The sequence below is a fragment of the Mercenaria mercenaria genome, chromosome 10 (genome assembly GCF_021730395.1).
Source record: "Mercenaria mercenaria strain notata chromosome 10, MADL_Memer_1, whole genome shotgun sequence".
Taxonomy (NCBI): Eukaryota; Metazoa; Mollusca; class Bivalvia; order Venerida; family Veneridae; genus Mercenaria; species Mercenaria mercenaria.
Genome location: NC_069370.1, coordinates 36,515,214 through 36,534,060, shown reverse-complemented (window position 1 = coordinate 36,534,060; position 18,847 = coordinate 36,515,214). Strand labels below are relative to the sequence as shown.

The 18,847-nt window shown below is 37.5% G+C and overlaps 1 protein-coding gene across 1 annotated transcript in view; it reads right to left on the bottom strand.

The window, feature by feature from the left end:
- LOC123560816 (protein capicua homolog) overlaps positions 1–18,847 on the bottom strand; it is a 46,619-nt gene that overhangs the window by 20,337 nt on the left and 7,435 nt on the right. The window contains exons 2-11 of the mRNA XM_053516869.1: positions 15,227–15,299; positions 11,700–11,870; positions 10,606–11,426; positions 7,381–8,923; positions 6,720–6,908; positions 6,301–6,467; positions 4,404–4,589; positions 3,470–3,596; positions 2,895–3,076; positions 1,624–1,780 (exon numbers count right to left, since the gene is read on the bottom strand). Coding sequence (XP_053372844.1) covers positions 1,624–1,780; positions 2,895–3,076; positions 3,470–3,596; positions 4,404–4,589; positions 6,301–6,467; positions 6,720–6,908; positions 7,381–8,923; positions 10,606–11,426; positions 11,700–11,870; positions 15,227–15,293 — 3,610 coding nt within the window. The 5' untranslated portion in view covers positions 15,294–15,299. The remainder of the gene's footprint in view (positions 1–1,623; positions 1,781–2,894; positions 3,077–3,469; positions 3,597–4,403; positions 4,590–6,300; positions 6,468–6,719; positions 6,909–7,380; positions 8,924–10,605; positions 11,427–11,699; positions 11,871–15,226; positions 15,300–18,847) is intronic.

Here is an 18,847-nt window from a genome sequence, read left to right as displayed (position 1 = left end):
GCCTTGCGGGTGCTGACGCTCATCTGATTTTTTTGGTATAATAGAAATATTGTCCTACCCATGATTTTCTAAGTCTAAAAAGGGCCATCACTCTTGCAAAAAGCAGGATAAAGTTATGTTTCTTGATGTACAGTGTCCACTTATGATGGTGAAAAACTGTTGCAAGTTTCAAAGCAATAGCTTTGATAGTTTATGAGAAAAGTTGACTTAAACATAATATTTAACCAAGAAAATGATTTTTCTAAGTCCAAAAGGGGCAATAATTATTGCAAAAAGCAGGATGGAGTTATGTTGCTTGCTGTACAGGGTCAGCTTATGATGGTGAACAAGAGTTGCAAGTTTTAAAGCAATAGCTTTGATAGTTTAAGAGAAAAAGTTGACCTAAACATAAAACTTAACCAAGAAATCTGATATTTTCTAAGCCCAAAAGGGGCCATAAATCTTGCAAAAAGCATGATGGAGTTATGTTTCTTGCTGTACAGGGTTAGCTTATGATGGTGAACAAGTGTTGCAAGTTTTAAAGGAATAGCTTTGATAGTTTAGGATAAAAGCTGACCTAAACATAAAACTTAACCAAGAAAACTGATTTTCTAAGTCCAAAAGGGGCAATAATTCTTGCAAAAAGCAAGATGGAGTTATGTTTCTTGATGTACAGGGTCTGCTTATGATGGTGAACAAGTGTTCCAAGTTTCAAAGCAAAAGCTTTGATAGTTTAGGAGAAAAGTTGACCTAAACATAAAACTTAACCAAGAAATCTGATATTTTCTAAGTACAAAAGGGGCCATAAATCTTGCAAAAAGCAAGATGGAGTTATGTTTCTTGCTATACAGGGTCAGCTTATGATGGTGAACAAGTATTCCAAGTTTCAAAGCAATAGCTTTGATAGTTTAGGAGAAAAGCTGACCTAAACATAAAACTTAACCAGGCAACGCCGACGCAGACGCCGACGCCGACAACCGCTCAAGTGATGACAATAACTCATCATTTTTTTTTCAAAAAATCAGATGAGCTAAAAACTATCAAAAGGCCATAACTACACTAAAAATAGTCACAGAAAAAAATTCTTTCCTTTATGGTCATCTGCACATTAAGGTTGTTCATCTGTGAAATTTTGAAGCAAATCAGGCTGATAGTGTTGGAGGAAATGGACACAAATGATTTTTCTCTATATTCTGTATAGCAATACTATAAAAGGGCCATAAGTGCAGTAAAAATAGTCACAGAAAAAATTCCTTCTTTTATGGTCATCTGCACATCTAGCTTGTTCATCTGTGAAAGTTTAAAGCAAATCAGGCTAATAGTGTGGGAGGATCTGGACACACACGATTTCGGGACATACAGACATACTTATGTATGGACAGCAGCAACACTATATGCCCCGCACATTAATGTGTGGAGGCATAAAAAGGGGCATAATTCTGATATAATACCAACTTATGGGACCTTTTCATGTCCAGTCATCTAAAGATGCTGAAGATATAGGGGAAGTTCAAAAGCTGTTGGCCAAGTACTTTTTGAGAAACTGCTTATATGCAAAACTTTGCTGATGTGGACGGTGATGTGAAAGCTTGACAAAAAAAACCAAAACAACAACAGTACATGTACAGCTAAAAAAAGAAATACCTGCAATATCTTGAGCTCTTTCTGTTTCACAAATAACCATTTTTTCTTCATCACTACTGTCATTGTCACCATCTTTTCTCTGCTGGCTTGTTGTCATGGCAACCATTCCTTGGGAGACACTATTGCCGGAGAACCTGCTCTCGGCATTGCGCCTATCCTGTGAAAGTGCAATAGAATATTTTTTATCTAATTTCAAGTGCAGCTTAAATACACCAGGAAATACCAAACTACAGTATAATGTGAGAAAATATCTGAAAAGTAGATATCTAGTATAAGATCAGATGAGAGATGTTCAAGCCTATATATTCTTAATTCTGAATCGGACTTTCAGTGCTTTATTAAAAACAACCCAATCAGACTTTCAGTGCTTTGATACAACCCAATCAGACTGTCAGTGCTTTGATACATTTTTGGTAAGCACCCCTATTAACAGTTAATATTACTGTCCAAATTGAAAGATGGACAAGTTCATTATAAAAGTTTTAGCAGGGTAAGGGTTAATCAAATTATTCATTTAACCTTTACCCTGCTAAATTTCTACAAAGGACTATTCACAGAAAGTTTACTGACAAAGTAGTGAACACTGCAGACCATGATTAACTGCATGGACGTGCAGGCTGATCTTGGTCTGCACTGGTCTCAAAGGCAAAATCACTTGCTGCCAGCAAGCTAAAGGTTAAAATAATAATATGAGCCGTGCCATGGGAAAACCAACATAGTGGGTTTGCGACCAGCATGGATCCAGACCAGCCTGCGCATCCGCGCAGTCTGGTCAGGATCCATGCTGTTCGCTAACAGTTTCTCCAATTCCAATAGGCTTTAAAAGCGAACAGCATGGATCCTGACCAAACTGCGCGGATGCGCAGGCTGGTCTGGATCCATGCTGGTCGCAAACCCACTATGTTGGTTTTTTCATGGCACGGCTCATATATGTACCTGAGCTTCTTCCTGGAAAGGGTTCACTTACCTTAATCAAAATACCTATCAGTATATAAGGAGGACTTGGGGAAAATTTCATTACCATATGAGCCATGCCATGAGAAAACCAACATAGTGGGTGTGCGACCAGCATGGATCCAGACCAGCCTGCGCATCCGCGCAGTCTGGTCAGGATCCATGCTGTTCGCTAACAGTTTCTCCAATTCCAATAGGCTTTAAAAGCGAACAGCATGGATCCTGACCAGACTGCGCGGATGCGCAGGCTGGTCTGGATCCATGCTGGTCGCAAACCCACTATGTTGGTTTTTTCATGGCACGGCTCATATATGTACCTGAGCTTCTTCCTGTTTATTATACGACTGAAAACCTTGGCTCTCATCTTCACGTGGCGGGAAGGCCGACAGACTTTGTGAACGTCCACGCTGCAGCTCAAACAGACTTAATCCCGATTTTGGCTCAGGTTCTGGTTCAAAAGCATCATCATCAAATGCCACACCAGGATCTACACCTTCATCTGAAATATTTCAAAAGTTTAAATCACAAGTCATTAACTGTAACATTATTCAATGGTCATACAGGTACTTTAAGTACAGCTAAAAATAGAGCTGGTGATATTATGTAGACATTGACAGCTCTACATTTAAAGCACTGCCTTTATAAATGTAACACAATCGTCAAAATTTTATTCTTTTAGAATACTTAAAAATGAAAGTCAAAAATATCTGCCAAAAATCATTCAAGTGAGACTCGTTTATTTTTATTATCATATTTATTATTTTTTTCTATTTGGTTGAAATCAGACTAGAAGTTTTCTACAAGTAATCTGAAATATTATGAAATATGGACAAACAAACAAAATCAATCTCTCCCCACATTTTACAGAAACATTATTAAATTGATATTTTACCGTCTGCTAAATCTGTGGAGCCAAGTCTCTGGCTATTGGATCGTTGCTTCAAAGTAGCTGCTATTGTACTTGACCTTTTTCTATCTCTAGAACACCACTTCCACTCTGGATGAGCCTTAAAGTGTGCCTCTTAACCTACAAGAAACAAAACTCTTTACCTACCAAGAAACAATCAAGTGAACTGATTTGAACAGTTTTAATCATTGTTCCCGGCAGTTTAACCCTATCATGCTGGCATGACTGATTCTGCTTTCGACCAGTTGATCATACAGCTGCACATCCATGATCTGCACTGTTTGCCATTCAGTCAGTATCTTTTTGGTAAGCACCCCTTTTGACAGTAAATGGTACTGTCCAAATTGAAAGATGGACAAGTTCATTCAAGAAATTTAGCAGGGTAAGGGTTAAAATTGACCAGTGGCAAGGTTGCATTTGCAGACTGGTCTATAATCTCAAGTTTATTACTCAAGAAAGCTGCATGATTTTCATCATTGTCAAGTGTTCTTCATACAAGGAACCAGACATATGAGGTGGCATATGCCTACAGCCGGGTAAAAACCATCTACTCCCGGCTCAGCAGCTACCATCTTAGCTCAGAATCTTCATGAAATATATGCAACAAGTGGTTCAAGTATGCCTTACAATCACTTAATGCATTTCGAACGTATGTAAGCTTAAACTTAATTCATAATTCTTACAATATACTTGGTAACCTCCATAAATGCTTCTTCAGAAGTGTAAATATCACCATTTAAATGAAAATTTATTTCACACAAGACCATTTTGTTAGTATATTAATCTGTACAGAGCAACAACTTCTGTACAACAAACAATATTTGCTCTATGGAGCATCCGCATATGTACAGCAAACAATAGTTTTTGCTGTACGGAGGTTGCACTGAACAAAATTAAAGTTTAGTAACAACTACTATACCTGGTGAGCCAATTCATGGTACTTCTGTTTCTCTTTGGCCCCAAGGGCATACCACCACTCCCCAAGAATCTTTGAAACTGTCCGGTTATCCTGGTTCGGATGTTTCTGGTGCACCAGTGGTCTATGACGCTTGCTGAATATCATGAAGGCATTCATTGGTCTGCGGATATGGTCCTTGTCTTTTCCCTGCAATAAAAGAATTGCAGTGTTCGAAATTCACGGTAGTCCGACAGCCCGTGGCTACCAACTTTCAGCTCGGGCTACCGATTTTCCGCAGGTACAAGCCCGACCAGGCTACCGAATTTTCCTCATTTGTTTAAAAAATCATGCTAATTAAACGAGTACTGCATCCCGTTTTTCCAGACTGAGAAACGCTTATGGAATTATTGGTTTTTGCACTCTCACGTGTTGACAATCAAACACAGTGTCAAAAGATAAACCGCAGCGCTAATTGGCTGAATACAATCACCCTCAAGCGTAACGATAATTTGATTAGCTTCACACTTCCGCGAAAAATCTCACAAGTACCTGCAGTAGGCGGAGCTTAAAGTTATGCTATCAAGCGTTGGTGAAATGTTGTATGTCAGCTCTGGTATTACATCCTGCAAATTGTCACAGTCCGAGTTGCGAGTGTGGATCCTAAAAAATCGGGCGTAACAGTTTAGATTTCGTTTTGGCAAGGAGTGCCATGTTCGATGCTTTTGGACTCTGACGATGCTGATCTGGACTGGAGTATTTAGAGTTAAAATTTTTCAAAAACATGGCAAACATGTACTGTATGTCTTTTTTATTACTTCAAACATGCATAGAGATGTCTGTAAAACAAAATGTTATATGGTGCAAAAATTATATATTTTAAGGTGTTAAAGTTCGGGCTAGTGAAATTGGTGTCGGGCTTGGAAAATTTCCAATCTGGTAGCCCGAACGGGCTAGTGGATTCAAATCTGAATTTCGTACACTGGAATTGTGTCTGAAAAGTTTATTTTACAACCAGGCATCAGTTGGTCATACATCTCTCTTCATTTCCAAGTCTTCAACCTAAATAAATCTGAGCCGTGCCATGAGAAAACCAACATAGTGGGTTTGCGACCAGCATGGATCCTGACCAGCCTGCGCATCCGCGCAGTCTGGTCAGGATCCATGCTGTTCGCTAACAGTTTCTCCAATTCCAATAGGCTTTGAAAGCGAGCAGCATGGATCCTGACCAGACTGCGTGGATGCGCAGGCTGGTCTGGATCCATGCTGGTCCCAAACGCACTATGTTGGTTTTCTCATGGCACGGCTCATCTAATATTTTGTTAAATTCACAAAGGAAGTAAATTTCTCTGATTTCATTTTCTTTTCCATTTAAATTTGGAAAGTCTGCCAAATTGCAAGGCTGTCAAACTGACCTGACATACTGCAGTGGTATTCGTATTTTAATGTTTACACGTTTGCTGTGATAAAGAAAACAAAAACAAAAAAAAAACATTATCACTTGTTGACCATTTATTCAATACTCCAAAATAACCCCTTTCATGTAAAACCACTTATATATGTGCATTAGCAAATATGACATGCCAGTACTTCTTGCTGGGTAAAGGACCCAGTCTCTTCCCTTCAAGGCCATCACTTGAATTCAAAATCAGATATCACATGCTGCTCTACAACTTTAAATCTTCAATTCTGATCAATAAGTTTAGGAAACCAGCATGTTCAGTTAAACCTGTGCTATAAGACCATCCGTAAATAAAGACCAACTGGCTGTAAAGACTAACAGCTTCACTTCCAATTTCAAAATTTGCAAATTTAAACCTCTGAATAAAACCCACCTGCATATAAAGACTAGATTTTGATTTCCACCTAAAGGTGGTCTTTATAATCAGGTTTAACTGTAATATGAAGAAACAGTACTAACCTTTCTAGGACTTCTTTCATCTTTGTCTTTGAGAGCACTTAGTGACTGAGATCTACGTTTTGCCGAAACTATTTTCTTGGCTGTTTCTGGCTGTTCATCTTTTGTATCAAAAACATCATCATCATCATAATCTGCATCCGGCAAGTCATCATCATCATCTTTTGGAACTGAAAGACGCAAGATATTGGTTAAATGCAGTTTTCAAAGTATTTCAGTTAACTAAAACATAAAATTAACCTGGAATGTGGATTCTGTAAAAGGATTCATTTGTTTTCCAATATACTCCTCCATATAGATACAAAAGAGAGAGCAAAGTACTTCAGGTGTGCTGTCTTCGGTCAGGTCATCATGGAAAACATTGTTACTTGTAAATATACTATTAGCTTGTCTGGTAAAACAAGAATATAATTTTAACTTACTGTTGTCGGAGATACTCTGGTGTATTGCAACTGGGCGTTTAGGGGGTAGGGTCACAACCTTCTTGGCTGCTTTTGTTTCCACTGCCATAGTGGCTGGTTCCATGTTTGCTGGTGGCTTTGTGTTTGTAAAATAGGGAACCAGAGAATGCCACTGATAAACTCGAAGCTGCTTCGGCTCTTTTGGAGTTTCTGAGAAAAGAACAGAGGAATAATTCTACACTGAATTATCATTCTTCAACTGCAAACTACTTCCCACAACTTCACAATGTTGGTAAATACTATATACTACTTGAAATCTGTAGATTTATTTCAAACTTTTCCAAATTTAGAAAACTCTTTCATTTATTTAGAAATTGCAATAAAAAGAAAATATAAAGTGATTCTGTACATTTTAGAATTTTTTATCTTTAACACACTCTTTTATTATGAAGAAAACTCTCAAATAGTGTTAGTATTACTACTGGAATATAAAAGGAATTCAGCTGCATTTTATATGATACGCATTAAAATATCTACTTAAACAATACAAGTTTATCATTTTAGATATATCTAATATCAATTGCTACTTGTTATATTACTGAAAGTAAAAAGTATCACACATATTATTCAATCTCCAGGAGGTTTTAATTCAGATGTTTATCTATCATTATATAATACCTACCAGCTTCTTGAACGGTCTCTTCTCGTTTCTGTTCAATTTGCTCTGACATCACAGGTAACAGTGTTGTTGCTGCAGTCAGCTGTTTTATTTCTTCGCCAGCTCTCTGTTGGTGAGAGGGAAACCCCATTTCTTGTCCAACACTAGATGGCGCTGCTTCCTTCATTCCATTTTGAGGCATAAAAGCAACTGGTATCAACTGTGCATCAATTGTGATAGTTCTTCCTGACTGCCAGTCTGACAGACTTTGTGTACTGGCACGGGGCTTGACGTCCACTGGCTGCGGACCATCAATATTTGATGAAAGACTGCCCCCTCTTATTTGATGTGACTGTGCAGCCAGGTGTTGCTGCAGCGTAGATGCATACAGATTCTGTGTATTCTGAAAATGACTTTGTGGGGAAGGTGACGATGGCACTGTCTTGAGAGCTTTCGGGGTATTGATATCAATTCCGGAGTCATTACTTTTCATGTGCTCTTTGCTGATAAGCCCAAGACTCGGAGCACGAGCCCGATCTATCATAGATGGATGCTGGAAAGCTGAGTTTGTACCCCCTTGTGGAAATCTTGGTGTGATAGGTGAAATATGCTCAGATGAGGAGCTCCCTGATTTGTTTGAGTTTCCCGAACTCCAGCTGCGTGTAGGCGAAGGCATGTAACTGTGATTAGGATTCTGTGGGTGAGGTGAAATTGGGGTGAATGCTGCCGACATCCCTCTAAGTCCTGCTCCACTCTGAGGTGATGAAGGATGCCGTTTCCGTGGCGACAGACTGCTCACTGATGAAGGCGTTGGGGAAAATGCTGGTGTTGTTGACCTTGAGTTTCCTAAAGACACCAACATGTTTGCTGCTTCAGTTTCGTCCATTCCATGACTACTTGGGTCATAGTCAGTATCGCGGGAACTGTGTGCGTCTGCCCATTCAATATGTCCATCCTTCATATCACCTTTTCTCATTCCTGGAATTGCTGGTGCAGATCTAAGAACTTTTCCAGATGAAGACAGATGTCTGGAGCAGTATCCTCTACGCTGAGATTCTTTTGTACAACCATCTTTTGAACACAATCTTCTCCATTGTTTACCATTGAATTTTTTCCGTATTCCGTTTGGAGTTGAAACAACATCACCTTTTTTGTATTTCTGGTTGGTCGTAGGAGAGCGGGGTGTACTAGACCGACTGCTCTCGCACGACTGAGCACTTCTACTTCTTGACATGTCACGTTTTTTGAGTGGATGCCTATTCTTCCCATCACTCAGACTGTGACTGCACCTTGACCCCGGTGTTGCACTGCCCGACCTTGGAGTACTTAGACCTGATGAATCAAAATACACTTCCTCACTTCTCATCTCATCGTCAGAAGATTCTCTTTCAAAACTGGCACTTTGGGCAATAGACGGGGAATGTTCAACATATCTTTGTGAGTGGTCCATGAAGTGGGCATGATGGGATGGTTGCCCAGGTAACGGTGGTTGATGAGGCATCATGGGAGTATGGGGTTGGGTAAGGTGTGTTGGCTGGTGAGGGTGGGCCATTGGCTGTGGAATTATCTGTAAAAACAAGTTGTTTTTATACAAACTAAGTAAAATCAAATTCATTTGTTTTATTTTACAACAAAACTTGTGCACTTTAAAAGCACATATTTTCTCTTAGTCAAAATTTCGAGAATTTGAAATTTTGAGTATCTTGCAAGGTTTAATATTCGCGAAATTGTAACAAGGGGGTCACTGACCCTAAAGCGCTCACCTGTGTACAAAACTTCAAGTGTGTTTTTATAAGTACAGAGTTAGGTTTCTTCTATGTTAGCCTATATTATATACATGTCACACACACTTTTGAACCTAGGGCAATAATTTGAACAATTATGGTAGACATTACAAATCTGATATCACACGCCAAACATCAAGGCTCTTAAACTATTATTGATTCAGAGAAGAGAAGAGACCACGCCCCCTGGCAGCCATGTTTTTTGACGAAAGAAAATCATTTGAACAATCTCGGTAGAGGGTCAAACAAGAACCATGCGTAAAATTATTTTAAAATTGGGCTTGCAGTTTCAAACAAGAAGATTTTTAAAGTTTTCGCTATATACATATAGGGAAAAATTACAACGCCCTCTGACGGCCATGTTTTTTTGAAGAATCAAAATAATTTGAACAATCTTGGTAGAGGGTCACACACTGACCATTTGTTTAAAATTATTCTAAAATCGGGCCATTAGTTTCATACAAGAAGATTTTTAAAGTTTCTACTATATACATATAGGGAAAAGTGACCACGCCCTCTAGCGGCCATGTTTTTTGACGAATCGGTATAATTTGAACAATCTTGGTAGAGGGTGGCATAAGGACCATTTGTGGGAAATTATTTCAAAATCGGACCATTGGTTTTGGAGGAGATGTCGTTTGAAGTTTTTTCTATTTTTAGCTCTGGCAGCCCCTATGTGCAACCAAGCGGAACTTTTTGAACAACTTTGGTAGAGGACCACCCAAGGAACATCAAGGCCAAGTTTCATCAAAATCTATTCATTGGTTTTGGAGATGTCGTTTAAACACAAATGTTGACGACGGACGGACGACTTGACGGACGGACGACGGACACAGTGTAATCACAATAGCACACCATGAGCATTGCTCAGGTGAGCTAAAAATGGTATCCTACTTGAATTTCAATTATACTAATGGTGAATATTTACATGAGGATTAATTTTTGTGATATGTCGGGCCTCACGAATATAGCAAAATTTAAACAGTCGCATAAATTTCTGCTTTTACAGTATATGAAGATATTTCTAGTTTTAACTTTAAAATACACTGTGAACAAGAAGCTTCAATATAACATCTTGCAAAAACAAGAAGCTGCGTTTAATAAACGCTTGATGCCCCCGGTGGCATCTTTGTCGATATAAAGCAACCTAAGTCCAAAACGAGGTCAAGTTCAAGGTCAAGGTCAAACTGAGGTCATGTGATGTCTGAAGATGAGGAATGGTCACAGGTTACATCTGCATTAGTATCAAGTCATTCTAGTAAGGGGTATTGATGCTAGATGAAACAGTCCCATTTAGTTAACCTCGTACGGACTGACGAACGAACGGACAGGACAATCACTATATGCATCCCACATCAGATGCCAGGGGCATAAAAATCAGTCAGAATACACTATCAAATATCTGAGGCATTTGAAAAACTCTTTAAGACATAAATAATGAATGTTTCACAATATATTTTCATACCTGATACTGATATGTAGGTTGGGTAGCCGTCGGGGTGATTGGTGGGGGAGTCGGTTGTTCTGGAAAGCCCTCCTCAAGATCATCATGCCATGGCGGCTGCAGAAGTCTTATATTTGCACGAGGCATCCATACCTCTTGCCCAAACATGGCTATATGTGCACCATGAATCAAGCGCACTCTATATAGTACTGGCTGCTGAACTTTCTTCTCTACGACTTGACCCTCGTAGAAAACTTGTTGTTCTTGATTTGTACGAACACAAACGCGACAACCAACTGAGATCATTACTGCAGGCGGAGGGTTATCTCCAACAATGTTACAAGTTTTTGTGTCAAATACAGAAAAATATGTTAAGTCTTTATCCCCTTCGAACTGAACACCAATACGTTGGTTATGAAATATATTCTTTATAATTCCTGACTGAAATATCAGTTCTCTTCTCGCAAGCACACGCTGATTTATCCACTGCTGAAGGTCAATAAGTGGCTGTTTGTTTGGCGGAAACAAACTTGATGTATCTGTATCAATTTCGTCAGGTGCTTTCCGTTTTTTAGGTGGTTTCGCGATATTTCTCATTATATCATCGTCATTTGGCGATTTCATTAGCACGGTGTCGGCCACTTGCTCAGCACTGTCTAATGACATTGCTCTGTGTATGCTTGTTGGCAAAGGGGGTGTAGGTGTCGGGGTCGCCGAACTTGACTGTGTCGCACTTAAGCTCAGACTGGATGCTGGCCGACTGCTGGATGGAGTAGACTTTGGTGTAGGATCATCACTGTCTTTCTCAGGAGTATCTGTACCATCTTGTCTAGTGAGTTTACCTGAAATGTTTTCATGACATATTATTAAATGCTTTAAAAAACATAGTGACAATGAAGAGTTTTATTTTCAAGGCTTTTTTTAAAGTAATTTGGCCCTATAAATGTCAATTAAATGGCTCCAACTTTTATAGGTTGTCTCAAACATTATAATGCTAACTTACTGGAAAATATCTCAATGATGTATTCAATGTATATTTAATAAATCTTTCAGATTTTTCTTTCGAAAATGAGATTTTTAAGAAAAAAAATGTAAAAATTCTTAATTTCAGATACCATGTTTAATTGTGGGCTGTTTTGTAGTTTCTATGTCCTCAGTTTTCTGCCGTTTTGCTGCAGACGGTCCAGAGGTGTCTGCTGCTCTCTCTGGAACTTCCTGTCTCCCGGCAACACTCTCCTTCTCAACATCCTCTACAGACGATGAGGCCCCACGTCGCCTTGTCTTCACTAAAATATATTAGTTCATGTCTCTGCTGTAGTTACAGAAAAAATTACTGGCAAACTATAAAATTTAATCCACGTAGATACGTGTGTACTGCAACAAGAGTTGTCAGCCGAGGAAAAGTTTAATTACAGCACATTCTGAGAGTGGGTGTTATTTTTGTGTGTGGAATGTGTGGTGGGTGGAGGTAGGTTGAGTAAGAAACAATACTGAGAAATAAAGTTTTAAGAAAAACCAGAAACTGGAAGTAAAAAAATTGCTTTTGGGTTGTTAGGGGGTGAGAGGGGGCAGGGGTGCAGACATATGGACGGACACATAGATATTAGAACATTTCTATATTCCTCCTTCCACTTCAAGACAAGGGACAGACTCTAGAAATCTAATTTGTATAAAAAGTGCTAAGTACAAAATGGGGTGTAATTTCATCAAAATGAAAGCAAGAGTTATGGAACCTGTGTCATTCAGTTGGCTATAACATGGCGTTTTATTTAGCTGTGATATGCAGTTACTGAGATACTAACTCAATGACAAGCATTTACAGTATATTGTTGAGAAAATAAATAGCAAAGAACAAAAACTGGCATAACTATATCAAAGGAAAACAAGAGTTATGTGGCCTATGTCATTCCGTTGGAATTACCATGGTAAAGACATGTAAGAAGTTTTATTTAATTGTATTGTGTAGTTTCTTAGATACAAACTTGATGATGATTACACACACAATTTTGTTGAAAAAATGGGTAAGTACAAAAAGGGGCATAATTTCATCAAAAAGAAAGCAACAGTTATGGAATCTATGTCATTCAGTTAATTTTATCATGAGGAATGCATGTATCAAGTTTTATTCAGTTGAGGGTAATAACTATGATCTGTATGAGCTTGCTGAGAATCGACGACAAGGTGTCTAAACATGCTGCTGAAGATGAAACTGGGGGTAGCTCTGGTGACTTCCCTCATGGCATGCTAAAGAGCACTGCCACAGGGGTAAACATACTGCATCAACTTTGCATTATGTACCCCATCATCTGTACATCATGTACCTAATCATTTATACATCATCTACTGAACCATATGTATGTCATGTACCCAATCATCTGTATATCATGTACCCCATCATCTGTACATCATGTACCCAATCACATGTACATCATGTACCCAACCATCTGTACAGCATGTACCCCATCATCTCTACATCATGTACCTAATCATCTGAGCATCATGTATCCCATCATCTGTACATCATGCACCCTCATCATCTGTATGTCATGTACCCCATCATCTGTACATCATGTACCCAATCATCTGTACATCATGTATCCAATCATCTGTACATCACGTACCCCATCATCTGTACATCATGTACCCAATCATCTGTATATCATGTACCCAATCATCTGTACATCATGTACCCCATCATCTGTACATCATGTACCCCATCATCTGTACATCATGTACCCCATCATCTGTACATCATGTACCCAATCATCTGTACATCATGTACCCCATCATCTGTACATCATGTACCCCATCATCTGTACATCATGTACCACATCATCTGTACATCATGTACTTAATCATCTTTGAATTATGTACCTAATCATCTGAACATCATGTACTTCATCATCTATACATTACATATTGAGCCAGTTGTATAATAGTATGTATCAAATCAGAAATCAGAAGTCTGACTTTTCATTCAAAAAGAAAATTAACAAAAATTTCAAACCTAATGAATTTAGAGCTTATCTCATGATGATGATCTGCTACAACACGGTTACTTCCTATATATACATGTAACAGACTCACAGTCTGAGACATTTTTATTCTAGCTCATGTTGTAGAATTTCCCAATTTATGTAAATGAGAAATGGCATCCTCTACTAAATAATAGACACATTTCCATTCAAATTATTCAATTAACGCAACATTCTTTTGTAGTGGGAGGAAAAATGTAGCTTTTGAACATTAACTTCAGGCTTTCTCAATCAAATATATATCAAAGAAACCAAATTACAGTTTCTGACAGGCCTTTCAACACCCTTCATCCATTAGATAGCTGCAACATTGGTTTTCAGATCTCATTAACTGAATTAATACAAAACTATTCGCTGACAAATTATCTTTGGATCAAACCCAATAATACAAGGGCATATCGTTGCTACTGGAAATGCAATCAACTTTGATATGAAGCTACTGGGTCGTTGACCTTTAGATTATCTGACACAGTAATCAGTAAAAGTTACCAGCCTACAGTCTATATAACAAGATTGGTCCCTGATTAAAATAATTGTTTTAAATGGTCTGATGGAAACAGCTTCTAGGATATCCAACAGTGTTTAGTTGTAAGTGACAAACAAAGGATATTATTAGACTAAATAACGACACAGCTTTTAGTTATAAGCCTGTACAAAGCTGATTACTCAACCTTTTTGCCGAAGGTAGGTTAAATAATTCTGACCATAAAACAAAATGGAGCTCCAAGGCTAATATTGATCCAATTTTCTTGATGTATGGAAGTTAATTTTGATATTGTTAACATTCTTTGATCCCAGACATGATTACTTAACAAAAACTTGTTAAAACAAGTGCTTTCATTTGATATCTGTGTACTATGTAATTATACTGTGACATAACCTTTGACCTACTGACCTCAAAACAACTTGGGGTCCTCTATCTTGCTATGAAGTATAGCAGCATTAACAGTCATTGATTTAAAACCAAGAGGTAGGCTTATCAGAATGCATTTTCAGTCTGAAGGTGACCTTGACTTTTGACCTTATGATCCCCTGAAACAATGTAATTAAATCAAGAGGAAGGCTTATCAGAATGCATTTTCAGTCTCAAGGTGACCTTGACTTTTGACCTTATGACCCCCTTGAAATAATGTAATCATCCTAAAAAGTTTGATCTATAGCCATTTGAAACCAACTGGTAGGCTGACAGATGAAAAGATTAACATTGAGCAAAATAATACATAACCCTTTCTTCTCTGATAGAGGGAATTAAATATAAATATGGGCACAAGGACTCACCAAGCACCTGTAGGCAAAAAGAAATTATAAAAAAAATCCTGTTTATGTCAATTTTCGGGGAAACATGCAGCACCTGAGGGAAAGAGGCTTATAAACTGTCCCAGCTACAAAAGAAATAATGCCCTGGGCACAGATCTGAAAATACCTGAAAAAAGCTAAGTTGAAAGATGTCTTATCATGAAGCTCTTATTGCAAACTAAATTTTTTGTATCACTGTTTTAATAAATGTATCTATTCATTTGTCATTTGTAGGAACATTAATAGAATATGCTGATTTTCATTATTTTACTTGTTCAACAAAGTCTAGAGTTGAACTGTTCAAATATTACCTGTTGGCCTTGTGGTAGGTGCGGCCAGGGTACTTCCTGTCTGTGCCCTCCGAGACCTTGTACTCATGTTGGCCTGAAACATACAGAACAAAGGTATCAAATACTTTATTACCAGTATCATACTCAGAAACAATGAAATGGTATCAAGAACAAATACGCCAGTCATGAACTTTAGGAAGACATGCAATATCTCAAAAAACATCTGTCATGAACTTTGGTAAAACATGCATTCAGAGACTACTATTCCTAATTATATATTACCTTCCATTTTTGTCACAACAGAAAGCGTGACATTTAAAATGATTCATTCCTCTATGAAAAAAACCCCTGATCTTTTTCCTTTAATAATACTGCATCTTCATATTTTGTTAAAGCTGCTTTGGACATAAAATTATTATGATCTAAACTTAGTTTCAAAAGGTCTAAACAAGAGCTGTCGGAGGACGGCAACGCTTAACTTGACAGAATCTGATACATTTGAGCTACATTTGTGGCACAACAGACCAGAATACGTATTGCTCAGAAATTGCCAATTATAATTTTGGGTTCACATCCTTCACGTTACTGCAACCACAGTTGGCTGCTGAAACCTTTTACTCAATTCTATGATCGAGTAGCTTTTAGCTTTGAACTTCTGTGGGTGTTTTATAAGCTGGATGTAATTTTCATTACATCAACAATAGGTTATTATCAGGTTATTATATAGGTGCTCCCACGACACTGAAACTGAACCTAGAATATAATATTTCCCTCATAAAATCAATCCTAACACAGCACCAGACATCGCCGACTATACCTTTGCGTAGGAGCTTAACGTGAGACCAAATTTGGTCAATTACAGGGAAGTTAATTCCCTACAAATCAATTCACTAACTATGTCTTTTATAAACAAGAAGACCAGGTATTGCTATGATAAAACTGTAACAGTTCTTAATTTTTACGTATAAAGAGTTTTTGGTGGGAAAAAATGGTAAAAGTAACTTTTCCAGTTTAACCAACAGTAATTCAACTGTGTCTTTAGTAAGGTCTGTAAATTTTTTTGTTGGATTTAACATCACACCAACACATTTATACATCTTATGGAGACTTTCCAGCTTTGATGGTGGTGGAAGACCCTACATGTATTATTTCATCACAAGCGGGCACCTGGGTAGGACCGCTAACCTTCCAAGCCTGGCTTGGATGGCTTCCTCCCACAAAGAATTCAATGCCTAAAGTAAGGCTCAAACCCATATCGGTAAGGGATAAGTGACTTGAAGTCAGCAACCACTTGACCAGGGAGGTCCCCAGTTAATTTTACCTGTATGCATACTGGTAATCAAGTTGATTTTTATTATTAAAGAAACTAATGCCAGCTAAAAAATACTTAACAGGTAGTTGGATACCTACTTCATTGGCAACTTGCCAAGAAAAACCAGAGAATGATGAACCTTCAGAAGAAATTCTTGACAAAGAATAGATGTATGTTAAATGTCACGTATAAGAGATAATAAAATGTACTGAAATATTTATCACCTCAGAATACGTGGGTTTGTTTCCTATTATGGCTGGAGATGCGGCAATTGTTATACAGTAAAGTAAAGCATTTGATACAAAAAAGAACTAACTGTATCTCAACACTGTTTATGGTTACAATAATGTGTCAAGGTAAACAGAATTATGAAGAAACTTGAGACAGCACGTCTCCTGACAAATTTGTTGCCCATATTAAATTGCATCAAAATTTCAAAATAAACCTGTTTTTATCTTAAAAGCTATTTATAACTTCTACAGGAAATCATTCGGCTGAAGAACTGCCAAGTACATGTATACAGACACACACCGTCTTTTTTATCTCAGATAATCATGTAGTAAACTCATCAAGAGATTTTATTCTGACCAAATTTCATTAAGATTAGGCCAAAATTGTGACTTATAGACTGTTATAATTAGTGGTCAAATTGTTGGCGAAGAATACAGCGTGATCACTTCAGCTCATATTAATGAGCATTTTGTGCTCAGCTGAGCTAAAAAAAATTACCAAATAAGTAATTCATAAAAATTAATTAAAACATCTCAACCTCACAAATTATATAAATACTGATACGAATATATGGGGTCCGGCATACTTTTTTGAAGTCAATAAATCTACTTAGACTAACAGAACAGGCAAATAATCTGCATAACTAAGCTTGGTACTGACTCTTTCTACTCTGTTGAGGTACCATTTGTTTTTAAGAACTTTGCTGTCAGACAGATTAACAAGAGCTTCATGGGAGACGGTGTGCTTGACCATTCAAATGAAGGCATATTTGAGGAGATAAGGGATTACCTCAGAAAACTAGAGCTATCACTGGACTGATTCTAAGTCAAACACTACCGACTCAAATGTATGTGGATACCAAAGATTTACGGCAGAAGCTATCTGCAAATTACACCTACATAACCGCACCTTCATTACTCATTTTTTATCAAATATTATAAATAAAAGCCCACTCACTATAATTATTAATGAGTGAAACTTTTTCCGATAATTGCTTTAGTTTTACCTTGTTCAAAGCGTTTATTTATCAGTTCGAGTTAGAGTAAATTTTTATCAAGTAAGAAAATAATTTCCTATACAGTACTGTATACGGACATATTTAATATTTTGAATATATAAAGATAGTTTTAAAAAAATCTTTAATGGCAAAATGTTCAAATAGGGTAAGTAGTTTATTTTGCATTTTATCCTGATCATGTAGTCACTCTAGCTATGATAAGTAAAGTCAAAGCAAAATTACAATGTTGCGAAACCGATACTTTAACAACGTAATTTGTTATTTACAAGAACACAAGTAGTACATGTGTACAAAAACTAAACTGTTGTATACTCAAATTAACCAAGTTCCAATATAAACCTTTTTCTCAAAATTTATCTCATTTACATGAAAAATTAATATGAAAATTGTGACAAATTTTCCCCAAGCCCTACTAGTTAATGATCTGTCTTTAACAAATTTAGTGTTGCAGAAAGCACACGCACTGCCGCCGTCGATTCTCTTTTATACAGATAAATGACAACCAATCAATACGCTAGTTTCATCAAGCTAGTGTTTCTCATAAAAGGCTTTATACCAGCCTTCTATAGCCCAGATTTTTATGGAATAATGTTACATAAAATCTTATGATGTGTATCAACAAGGTGCTAAACGAAGTAAAAATAAACAGTAATGTTGTCAAGGTAGCGGAAGTGAATTTAATATTCAAGCAGGTATCAGTTGATATACTAAAAGGGCCATAACTCAAACAGTGCTAGAAAGCAATGCAGCAATATTATTAACTATTATGAGGCAAAATTGTATATCTTAATATGGTATCTCTGTTTTAAGGATGTAGCAGTATCACCTGGCAGCGGTGGCAAAATCAATTGTCTTAACTTGCCCAGCTTGCCCGAGAGCAGATTGCAGGACTTTTAAATATTTTCAGTTTTAGTACCTGAGTTTGTAATTTTTAAAAGTTTAGATTATTTGGATCATTGCGATACATAAAGGTTGCACAAGGCCAAATAATCTGCATTCCCGATACCGATCTCATCATTTTAACGCGTTAGAATGTTTAGGAGCATTCCCTTACAGAAGAAAAAGGCCTGCTGCGTACTCT